This window comes from Xiphophorus maculatus, chromosome 23 (assembly GCF_002775205.1).
Source record: "Xiphophorus maculatus strain JP 163 A chromosome 23, X_maculatus-5.0-male, whole genome shotgun sequence".
Taxonomy (NCBI): Eukaryota; Metazoa; Chordata; class Actinopteri; order Cyprinodontiformes; family Poeciliidae; genus Xiphophorus; species Xiphophorus maculatus.
In genome coordinates this window covers 15,799,986-15,811,832 of record NC_036465.1, presented here as the reverse complement: position 1 = coordinate 15,811,832, position 11,847 = coordinate 15,799,986, and the positions used below count along the sequence as shown (strand labels likewise).

Sequence of the window (11,847 nt, the reverse complement as noted above, 5' to 3'; positions counted from 1 at the left end):
CAAAAATGCATTTAACTTTGATAAATGTGCAACTGGATTAGTCTTACATTTCAAAAGGAGGAATTGTAAAGTATTGAAACTGCAATATTGACTGACATTAATTTCCTTAGGACACTTTGTTGATTAATACTGCTGCAACCTCAGGAATTTTGTCTATCTAATTACTTTTTTGTTGTATATTTTGAGTTGTTGCTTTGCAATTTCCCCACTACTTTTTTTTAAATGGATGCCATCTTTTTTTGTGAAAAATATTAGTCCCGCCTGCAGAAAATCATCCTTTAACTTGATACCGTCACTTAAATGATGTTCTCAGGTCTGCAAGCTGCTGCATTTTCTTTCTGTTTGAAAAGATGGTCAGTTTGGTCAAATGCTAAAATTTTAGTTTCATCAGACCACAGCATAGCTCTGGTTGTGTGTTGGTTTTAGAAAAATAAAGGGAGCTGGACAAGAGATGATAAATCGTTCAAATTTTTTTTTATTTCTTTTTTACATATTCTGGCAGTTTTTCATTTTAAAGTGATACATACCAATGTAGAGATATTATGAATTGCAAAAATGAGAGATTTGCAGCCACTTCAGAGGAATGAGTAAGTTACAACAGAAAGGTTTAGATAAATGTACAGTTTTAAAGTGATTCTCATGAAGCATTTTGTAAAACAGATTATTAATAAATCAGTTAATTAAAGGCACAGTGGAACGACAAACAGCACCAGGCTTCTTGATTTATGATGGGACTTGTCTTAGTTTTGGTAAGTAACCTATCTGCAGTCATAAATCAACTTACTGACTTAAACATAAGTCAGTTTTCTGCATCATCACTTGCAACCATGACGTATAATCCATATAACTCAAACATATATTTTTAATTTCTTTCTCTCTGTTCTGCTCTCAGGCCTGCTCTATCTAGGCCTTCAGGGTTAAAGCGATTAAAGCCATTCAGACATAATTAACTCGGTTTGAGAAAATGGTAATCAACAATCCCACTGACATTTAGGCTCATTATCATTTCAGTCACATTCCGTCTTGTGGTATTTTCCAATTTAGGTTAATGTTTGTGCCTCCTAACCGTTTCATCCTTTGACTTTTGTTGTCACCTTTCCAAACCTTCATTTGACATACCAAAGCTCTTCAACTTCACTCAAATTCAAATGGATCAAATTCTTGTTAACACAGTCAAAGTTTCATTATCTTTAATGGCAGCCACATTTTAAATACTGATAAGACCTATCAGCATTTCCATCTGCCTCTATATCTATAGTGTCTCCATCACATGACGCTGTGACAGAAATTGCCCATCCAGACCTTGCAGCATCTGCTGTGTGACTTTAAACAGGAAAGATTATTCTACTCAGAGACTAACACCCCGAGGATGAGGCTTTTTCAGAGGGAGAAGAAGAAGACAGGGGAAAGAGAAGAGGGAGGAAACTGTGGGATGAGGAAGAGGAGGGAAGAGCTGCTCTACATAAAGGAGGACTGCTTGACCCGAGAAAGAATCTGTTCTTCCTGAAAGTATTAAGGGAGGCAATCTTGAGCTGTGGCAACCCTCTCAGAAAACTGCAACTTGACAAAGGTTTGTTTGTTTTTGCAGGTTTCCATGCATTTGCAATGCAAAATGGTTAATTCTGCATATATCTGTGATATTAACTGTTAGTTTTTGTCACTGAAATGTGTGTTTCTGCAGCATTCCCTGCAGGCTCACAGCAGATATTTTCTGTTCTACCTTATAATATTGCTTTAAAACGTTAGCTCTGCTGTGCTTCTTCATCATCTGTGTCATAAACTTGTTCAAACCTTTATTCTCTTTAAGGAAACCAGCAAAGTAAAGACATTTTCTCTTCTCTTGGTTGTTAGGAGGCAGGTGCAGAAACTAAAACTGCTTGTGTGAAAGAGTTTGTTTGTTATTGCTGCTGATAGTTGGATCTGAGTGAGCATGCAGGTGTTGGAGAACAAGTTGTCGGTGCGACGCTGCCTCACCTTCGTTACGGGCCTGGTGGAGTGTCTGTGCTTCGCCGGGGTCGTGTTCGGATGGGCTTCTCTTGTTTTTGTCCTCAAGGAGGACGGCTACTTCAGCTCTCTGTGCTTTAACACAACAGGAGTCAATGGCACTCAGATATTAGGTCAGCTTGATGTTTCCACTGCTGCTGGTTTATTCGTCACAATTTGCTCAATTTTAAGCTTTAACTGTAAATGTTACTGCATTGTTTTCAAAATTGTTGCATAACCTGTTTATCAATTATGCATCTAAATACACCACTGTCTTGTTTATGTCTTTCTCTGCATTACCAACAGACTGCAGTGCACAAGATGAGCAGTTTTCACTTATTTTCACCATCACCTCTTTTATAAACAACTTTTTCGCGCTGCCCAACGGCTTCCTTTTTGATCACTTTGGTACCACAGTGGCTCGACTCTTGGCAATGTGAGTAAAATTGTGTTTATAAACCACGGGGATATGCATTTGTTTGCTGCATGCTCCTCTAAAACTTTCATCCATTTAGAGACTTACAGTGACTAACTTTAGTCAATTGGGACTTTATCAAATTGTCTCAGTTTAAATACAGATGTTCTGGTTTGTTAGAAACCTCTGTGCACAACAATCTGAAGACATCATGGTGAAACAAGATGTTGCTGTGGGATGTTGGGAAGCTGAACAAACTTTCTATGAAAATATGTGGAGTTAAATTCAGGGTAATTCTAGAAAGAAACTGCAGAAGACTTTAGAGTTTTGTTGACATGACAACCGTCAGTTTGTTCTCTGATCTTTGGAGCAGATTAATGTTGCTGAAAGACAGCAATCTTCAACTTTATGCCAAACTCAAATCCATTTAGATCCAAGTCCATTTACCATGTAGCATAATGTTGATGTGAGGTTGGAAAATGTCGGGTCAAACAACACAAAGCATGAGATTGTTCATAGGGATTGCTGAGTAGAGCAAAGTGCATCTATGTGTTTTTCATAGTGGAGTCATTCTTTGTCATAAGTCTTAAATGCAATTAATGGTGTGATTTTTTATTTTTCAACAGGACTTGGTGAATCTTCTCATTTCTAAGAATTATTCTTAATAGATGATTTTCTGAATAATACTTCAAAGCAACCTGAACATGTGTGAAAATACCAGGTTCTGGTTTGCACAGACAATATTCTTCTTTGTTTCAAGTAAATATGTTGACAAAAACAAATTAAAGGTAGACTCAGACGCTCAGACTGTTGCTTGCAGCTGGATCAAAACATCACAGATCTTTTCTCCTGCTGTGTCTTTTCCACTCCAACATTTTCTGACAAGGACAAGAGATGATGTGAAATCGATTCATTTGGGATCATCCATTTGAAAAAGGAAGAAAAATTATGATCTGTGCTGTTTCGCTTATTCTAAGACAGTACCATCTCTCAACAGATTTCTTTACACCACTGGCTCCCTGATGGTGGCGCTCTCTTCACCGGGTGAGAAACAATGATAATTTCTACCAGCTTAAACAAGCTACTGCGTCTCTTTCTTATCTTTTTCTCCTTTCCATCAGCTCTGTCTTTCCTGCTCTTCCTAGCTCTCCCCCTTTTGGCTGTGGGAGGCATTTTATTTCTGATCACAAACATGCAGGTACGTTGGGTTTTATACATGTCTGTCAGCACAATATTTTTTCTTGAAAGATCAGGAATGACTGTGCAGCAGTTCAAAAAGCGCAGGTTGTGAGTGAAGCTTTCGTTGCTTGAATGGCATCTTTTAACTCTGTGATAGTGTTAGGCACATCTGTTTGCCTGAGGATACGTTTGTTCATTATGCTTAGCGCTGAATTTTCGCAGAAAGTCAGATGAGAGGACTTGATTTGAAACTTTTTAGAGGTTTTTAGTGGAAGGGCTTCATTCACAGGCAAAACAGATGTTGGCCAGGCCATGACCTTCTGGCTCCAGGGGTGATGAGTGCAAATAAAGACAATGGACGACTAAAAACACTTTCCAGACTTTGAAGAGTGCTTGGAATATATTATTAACTCAAAATGTCGTGCAGTGCTGTGCATATTTACTATGGCAGGTCTATAAAGGCTAACGGTAAGATAATCTACTTTTAATTTTAGGAAAAGGTACAACTTAAAGTCCTTCCTCTGACTAATTTTTTGTCTAAAATACTTTTATTGTAAGTAAATGATCCCCTAAAGGAAGCTAGAGAAAAAACACATGACCAGGATCACTTATTAACTTCTTCCATGATCCACTTTCCAAAGAAATGTTTGTCTTTTGGTAAGTTTTCTGGCTAATTTTGTAATATCAGGCTTATGATCTTGTGTAGACAGACCACCAGTCGACTCAGGAGGAATTGATGCTTAGTGAAAGATGGCATTGTGTGTCGTCTCCTAATCGTATCCCTAAGTTCAACTCTTCAAAATGCAGTTTCAGTTTCCTTTGGGTTCAAGTTTTATATGTACAAAACCTTCAATATGATATTGATCTGTTTTTGCCTCCTGAAGATTGGAAACCTGTTTGACTCACGTCGCTCTACCATAATCAATCTTTATAATGGAGCTTTTGATTCTTCCTCAGCACTCTTCCTCATCATTAAGGTGACAAACATTCAGAAAGTACGTTTTTGTACAAGAGTAAAGAGCTCACGGATGCCACTAAGTCTTCTTATCTCTGCAGTTGTTACATGAGTCTGGCGTCTCTCTCCGCACTTCCTTCCTCTTTCTGTCGGCCTGCAGCGTCGTCCACATCCTCAGGACGTTCTTCCTGCTGCCCAGAACCTTCATTCCTCACCCACTGCCTGATCGCTACGCGTACGGGTGCGAACAAACCTCCTGGGTGTAGCAACGTTAAGCCACTTTAAAAGTCTTCTTTTACTACTGGCATAATAACTCTATTTAACTGCATCTTTAACTGTGACCGAAATGCGATTTCTTTAGCTTCATTTTAATCTCTTTAAAATGACTTTATTTTTTTGTACATTAATTAGATTACTTGTTTGACAGACATGAAGGTGCCTTTACCTCTGCATGGACCGATCTATTTCTGTATATTTTTCAAAGTTATTTAGAGTGAAAACTTTTTTTATACTAAAAGAAGAACTCATGACATGTTTTTTCAGTTTTTAGTTTAAAAAAACAAATGTCTGTGGAACTAGTACTTTTTTAATCTATGTCCAAGAATTATTGACTTAAAACAAACTTTTAAGTTAGTTGGTCTTATTTCAAGACCAACTAACTTATATTTTTGTCTAGTATTTTTGCACACTAGACAAAAATACTTGGTAAGACTTTGTGTTATTGCCGTACAGGGCTACTGTTAGACAAACAATGATAAACTATTTATTTTCTCAAACTCTTCATACATAACTCAAGCTCTATTGTGAGTCAGTCTTTTCAAATATGTAACCAGTCCAATGATTGAAAGACATTTCAAATAGTTAGCAAAGTATACAGTTATGAATTAAAGATTTCTGGATTCCTAAGTTAAAAATAACTTAGGAATAACTAGACAAACCAAACAAATTGCGGTGGTTGTGGGTCAATATGTCTCTGAACATCTTGAGGCTAGTAAACACAAAAAGATTTCACGAAAGATAAAACTGAAATTATGACTGACTTTCATGTTTGACTTGTTCTTAATTTATTTGCAGGGTTTCTTGTGGTCCATTAGAGACTATGAGCAGTGAGGTGACTGCAAACAGCTGTGCACTTACAGGAACAGAGGACACACCGTTTACAAAGGACGTCCCTCTAAAACAAGGTTTGTAATCCGTCTTTCTGTGCTTTGGCTCCTGGTCCGTCTTCTCTGGGTTTATTGAGTGTTTGTTCCTCTCAGAGAAGACCTTCCGAGAGTGTTTGCTGTCCAAGTTCTTTGTGGGCCACCTGCTCTGGCTGTCGGTGATGCAGCTCAGGCACTTCCTGTTCATCGGGACCCTCAACCCCATGCTGCTCAGGCTGACAGACGGAGATTCCTCTCTGGGTGACGCCTTCCTTGCTCTTATCAGAAAAATTATTATTTGAGTCAATATGCTGCGTTTTTGAAGGTTTTGCTGCTACTTTGCAGTCAACTCAACCTGTGGGATTCCTATCAAAACATTGTTTGCTGACCATATTTTTGTATATGCATGTATCTGTGCAGTGAGCCAGTACACCAACGCCTTTGCTTTCACCCAGCTGTGCGCTGTGCTGTGCGCTCCCTGGAACGGCCTCATCATGGACAGACACAGGGGAAAACCTCGGGCTGCCGGTAACCTGCTGGACATTTACAGGAGAAGCTCAGGAAAGACAAGGAGCCATGCTGTGATATATTTACACGTGATTGTCAATGCTCGTAGGAGAGACGGAGCATGAGGCCGACCTGAGGGCGTCTGTGCTTTCTTTATTCCTGACGGCGCTGCAGTGCGTCTTGTTCTCTCTGTGTGCCTCCATCCCCTCCCTGCCGCTTCAGTACCTCACCTTCATCCTGCAGGTGCTGAACCGCTCCTTCCTCTACGGCGGCAACGCAGCCTTCATCAGCGTGGCGTGAGTATGGATGCATTTGCAGAAATTGTCATGGTGCTAGACTTAATTTTAAGTCATTTTGCATAAATATGGTTTGACAGTGAAACCACAAACATTTTGTAGTTTGTGATTGGCTTCTTGTATTCAGTGACATTAAGAAACTGAAATATTTTGTGTTTATTTAATCCTGTTTTTAATGCCAAGAGAATAATACACTATGTAAAATGTGTATGCTTAGTGTACCTCTGCATTCATATTCAATAAATTAGAATGACATTTAAAAGTTTATTTACTTCAGTTGCTCATAAATGAAACACATTATATGGGCATTAACAGGCTCATGTTTTCAAGCCTTTAATCTGGTAAAAATTATGATTTTCCACATATAATTGAAACATTAAATCAAACCTATAAAAACATTTTTACTACAGCAATGAGGATTTAATGAAAAATATGTTCAATATCTTAAAGTTTAAATGTTATTTTTATTCTGACAGCCGAGCTGTTTATTGGTATCCAAGTCCAATTTTTGTTCATTTCATTTAAACGGCAGAAATTCAAAACAAATGTAATCTCAAAGCATTTTACAAGACAGTTTCAGTCCTTACCTGAAACTGATTCTATCCTAACCATGTTATCATGTTTAGATTAAGTAACAAACAGTACAGTTCAATCTGAAAGGCACTTGTAGTCAGTTGATGATCTAATCCAGATTGTTTAAAGTTTATCTAAGGAAGTCCAGCTGATTGCATTAACGCGTTAGTTTACAGGAATCCCTCCTGCTGATAAAGCTTTTGGCCTCAGAGCCCAGTTAGATTTCTCCTTGAAGGATCTTTATTTGGTGCTGGTTTTGTTGAGTTTAATTGATCATGTATGTTTACGGCTAATTTGTTGCATCTTTGTAGGTTTCCATCTTGCCACTTTGGGAAGCTGTACGGTCTGGTCATGGTTCTGTCTGCAGTGTTTTCTCTGCTGCAGTATCCCTGCTTTGCTCTGGTGAAAGGACCTCTGGGTGGAGATCCTTTATACGTGAGCACAGTTTTTATCTGTACCAGCTGTATCCTAATTCAGCTATGAACCCTCCTCTCATGGCCTCCCCTCTTCATGTGTGTGCAGGTGAACGTCGGCCTGACGCTGCTCAGCGTGTTAGCCTTCATGCATCCCGTCTTCGTCTACATGCATTGTCGAAATCTTGCCTCTGAGAGAGCAAAGAGCAAAGCTTCATCTTAAAGAGTGCAAAACGAGGATGGTGATTTCTCTTTAAAGCTTTCCACCATGGTGGTCGAGTATCATTTCTTTTTTTTCTCCGAAGAGTTTTTGCAGCGCTAGTGGCTCGTATTTTTTCTACAGTAGGCAGACAGGAAGGAGGGTGAGGAGAGGGGGAGAGACATGTTGCAAAGGTCGTCGGGACCGGGAGTCGTCCGCGTCGAGGACTAAGGCCTCCAAACGTGGGGCGTGCTAACCCCCTGCACCACCACAGCACGCCCCCGAGTATCATTTCTTGACTAGAAGCTAAAAGAACTTTATTTTCAGTAAATTTTGTGATCATTTTACAGTTTCACCTTAAACCAGAGTTCTTTATATAGATAGTCCTAAGTGTCCCACACAGGCATAAAATTACAAATCCTCACAGTCACACTGTCAAGCTGTGCCGATCTGAAATCTCAGGAGCAACCAGCTAATTCCAGACCAAAGTCTACCGTCTCATGCAGCTCTAAAAGATCTGTGTATAATACAGGGCTTGTATTTTATCCACACACTCAACCTGTTAGAGCCTTTACACAATGTCTGTTATTACGCAATAGCCAGTCCCACCCACTCCTCACAACTTCTCCTGGGCTGACTACTGACCAGTTCTCTGTCTAAGAGGTCCGGAAAATCTCTGAGACCTGGGTATTACCCTAAAAGAGATCTATAAGAGATAATCTGTTCAAACTGGTGGCGAAAGCGATTCGTCTAGCTCTAACTACCTCCGGTCCAGAAGTTACAACCCTTTTCAGTTAAGGAACAATCAGCTGAGTAGCCCTCGCAGCTGCATAATTCCAATAACCACTTCTGTTAACGGTAGCTCGCTTTCTAAAATATAACTCGCTCTTGGAACCGGCTAGATTAATTTTAGTGACTTGGATGTAAGTCCCAGGGTCATTATTTACTCTCACCAAAGGAAATTATGAAGCCTCCTTTTTACTAGAACCATGTACATTAGTTTTACCTTTATTAAAAGAACTGGAAAATAATTAAACGACTCAATTAATTTCAATGTCCACCAAACTCATCAGAATTTTAGAGTATGAATTTATTAAGCAAGCTTAAGCAGGGATATGTGACATACAAATCAATAATCAATTGTATATAATTCAAGAGCAGTATAATAAAATCACCATGTATAAACATACTATCCTGTCTCCTTTCCCTAACTTATGTCGCAAGTTCTGTGATAGATTTTTAGTGGGCAGATTCACTCACACCCAGTTGATGATGGATCTTTAGCAACAGGAACATTCAGAAGCCTTGGTCAGAGTCTTTGTCCTTATGTGGAAAAGTCCTCCTTAGAATAGTAGCAAAGCAGAACGGGTCCAAATTCTTTGAAAACCCAGCTCTTTTATCCCTCCGGGACCTTCGTCTTTTCTCCAAGTCTGTTGCAATATATTTGGGTTGAGGCAAGACCGACGGTCGAATCAGAAACCAGGGCTTGGACGTCCGGAACTTGTCCTTTCTTGGCGGCGCGGAGTCTCAAGTCTCCCGTGGTTCCAGGGTGCGGTCCGTTGCTGTTTCCTCAATCTGCTTCCCCGTGTCGACTCCTCTCCAGCGCCGCAGACAAAGAACCGTTGCTCTCTTATTTCAGCCCTCTTTTATACTTTTTCTCCACTGTGTGTGTGTGTGTGGAGAGCTTGGTCTGCGTGACTTCCTGAACATCTGCTGCTTCTCTGGTGGAAAGTCCCGGCCGCCATCCTGTTTGCTGAGTCCAGTAAAAAGTTCCTCCTTTTTCCAACTTGCGACATTTCCTGTCAGCCGGGCCTCACCCATCCTGCTGACTGTACTGTTCCACTTCCTCTTTTCCTATAACTCCCCTCTTTATCTGTTAACATTATCAACCACATTCATCTTAGTATTAAAATCATTTAAATCAACTGTAAATCATTCAAATCATCTCAGCTCTGATATACATTAAAAATTAATCACTTCTCTTTCAGATTATAAGTCATCAATCCATAATTATTTGTTAATACTATTATGGTATTCAGAAATACATTTCAGAATCATTTAGTGGTCACCTATACACATACACATATTAGGGATTGTACTCATACATGTTCAACTTAATCATTATAAATCAAAACACAAGATTGCTTTATTTCTTTCAGGCCTTCATGCACCTTTTTCTGCGTGTACCTGGATAGATCTCAACCCCCATACCAGTTTTCTTGACACCCCCTCCTTGAGATCGGACAGTGCTTCGCAGAAAACACAAAGTCCAAAGTCAAAATAAGTCAAGTCCATTGCCACAATGAGCGGTTAGGATGTCTCGCTCATAGCAGGTTACCGGAGATGATGAAGGTGTCCAGGTATCCACGACCTCATACTCCGTCAGGTTAGACGGAGGGGAAAGCCAGAGCTCCGCGCCCAATTCATTATCAAGAGGAGATTCACCTGAAACGGGAAGGTGTTCGCCTTCCAGCGGAGGCTGCAAGGTCGAAGGTAGGTCTACCTTGAAGTCTGGCAGCGTTGAAGGGTCGTTGCAGTAGCTCTCCAACTCCGTCAGTAGATCCTGGAAATCCATTTCCGTTGACTGCGGTTCCTGCGATGGAGATGATGGGGAGAAGGTGTCCGCAGGCTGGCATGCTTGGCGAGATAAACTGAGAATCTCAGTTTGGGTGCCACTGTCATTAGTCGCACTGCTGGTTTGGCATCCGATGTCAATAAACAAGTCCGGAGACATGGGACATTTAGGTGGAAGGTATTCGCCCACAGCCACAACCCGTCCATCCAGAAGATGGAGAGTGGGAAGGCATTGGCGAGTAAGCTGGTGTTCCCATAACTTGTGAATTACGGGCAGCAGTAGGCCCCTGTGCATCGGAGATGTTGTAAGGTCAGCGTCTGCTTGGCCAAAAGCAGAGGTCCACACGATCTTGTGCATCCGCTCCAGGGATCGAGATGTGGAAGCCGCAATGTAGGGCAAATCCTCCCGTCCTGAGGTGCAGAGGATTGCCGTTACATCAGCAAGATGGTTGTACACGCATTTGTGACACCACCGGGCGAACGATGCCACCCAGACGAATCCATAGGATTCGGCTGGGGTTCCACACCCCACACAGCAGATCGGTGCCTGAAGAGAAATTGCAACCTCGGTAACTTCATGATTAGGGGTTACTAATTAAGTATATTCACTTATAAACAACAAACATGCAAAAGCAAAAGCTGAGAGAGTAGGCTGGTTTAAGCTCGTGTGCCTGCTTGTGCTGCGAGCCAAGGAGAATTAATCACAGGAACCGGAATTTCATGATCTGGAGCTGGTTCGCCCAGATCATAAACATGAGCTGAGTCATGGAATATGGCAGCATAGGTCATCATCCATACAACGATGGCCAGGTCTGAGGTCTCGTGAAGCCAGTAGAAGACCACCAGAATCCCCCAAACCATTGCCCAGAGAGCCAGGATTATCCACTTTTGCAGCCAGATTCGCCTACTCCGACCCCTGATGGACAAGGCTTGGTGCGCTAGGTAGACGAGGATGGATACTGCGAAAAGCCCCTCTAAAATAGCTGTGAGAATCTTAAGTGGAGCGGTTCTGGTAGCCTGGTTGCCCCCAAGGGCCAGCTCCAGTATCAGGGCTGCGGTATCGGTGATGAGCCATAGACAAACCACAACTCCCCTGCGCCAGTTGATGCAGGTACGGCCCATCAGGTAACAAGCGAAGAGGGATGAAGCCAACCCCCATTTGTGGAGAAAGATGGGTCGTAGGATAAGCTTGACATAGCCTTGTAGCGCAACGAAGATCCGCATTGGATGTCCCCTGGGCCAGGAACCAGTGTGGCAGTAGAGTACCCAGGCCAGGGTAACCCCTAAGTGCACAAGGGTACTCACTTGAATTGGTGCAAAAAGTGAGTTGGGGTTCGATGTGTTGGTTGAAGAGTTGGATTCCATGATGTCCGATGATGGTTCTTTTGGTTCAGGTCTTGGCAGCAGCAGCAGCGAGGGTTGAATGGCTCGCAGGCACACGACAGCTTTCTCTTATGCTGAAGTAGGCTCCTCCTTTGGGGGGAGGGGCTGGTACTCCCTCCATTTGCAACGACAAAGTGCTTTCAGCCACACCTCCAGGACAATTTTGCCAACTATTAAAGCCACGGCCACACCCAGGAGGCCCAAGATGTATGGCCACAGCATACTCAA

General features: G+C 41.5%; 1 protein-coding gene across 1 annotated transcript; it reads left to right on the top strand.

Moving 5' to 3' along the window:
* Positions 1 to 1,477: 1,477 nt before the first annotated feature.
* LOC111606994 (solute carrier family 43 member 3-like) lies at positions 1,478 to 7,819 on the top strand. Its single transcript, XM_023328665.1, has 13 exons — positions 1,478 to 1,570; positions 1,852 to 2,117; positions 2,290 to 2,419; positions 3,396 to 3,442; positions 3,520 to 3,596; positions 4,462 to 4,554; positions 4,634 to 4,773; positions 5,607 to 5,716; positions 5,792 to 5,935; positions 6,095 to 6,202; positions 6,291 to 6,477; positions 7,362 to 7,485; positions 7,573 to 7,819. Exons 2-13 carry the CDS (start codon positions 1,931 to 1,933, stop codon positions 7,684 to 7,686), a joined length of 1,461 nt encoding a protein of 486 aa, XP_023184433.1. The 5' UTR covers positions 1,478 to 1,570; positions 1,852 to 1,930; the 3' UTR covers positions 7,687 to 7,819.
* The last annotated feature ends 4,028 nt before the right edge of the window (positions 7,820 to 11,847 follow it).

What these genes read in the sequence shown, in the direction of transcription:
- LOC111606994 (XM_023328665.1), top strand. Translation starts at nt 1,931, where the DNA reads ATGCAGGTGTTGGAGAACAAGTTGTCGGTGCGACGCTGCCTCACCTTC. An exon ending in CCTGATCGCTACGCGTACGG is followed by an intron (nt 4,774 to 5,606) that starts GTGCGAACAAAC and finishes ATTTATTTGCAG; the next exon opens with GGTTTCTTGTGGTCCATTAG. An exon ending in AGACGGAGATTCCTCTCTGG is followed by an intron (nt 5,936 to 6,094) that starts GTGACGCCTTCC and finishes GTATCTGTGCAG; the next exon opens with TGAGCCAGTACACCAACGCC.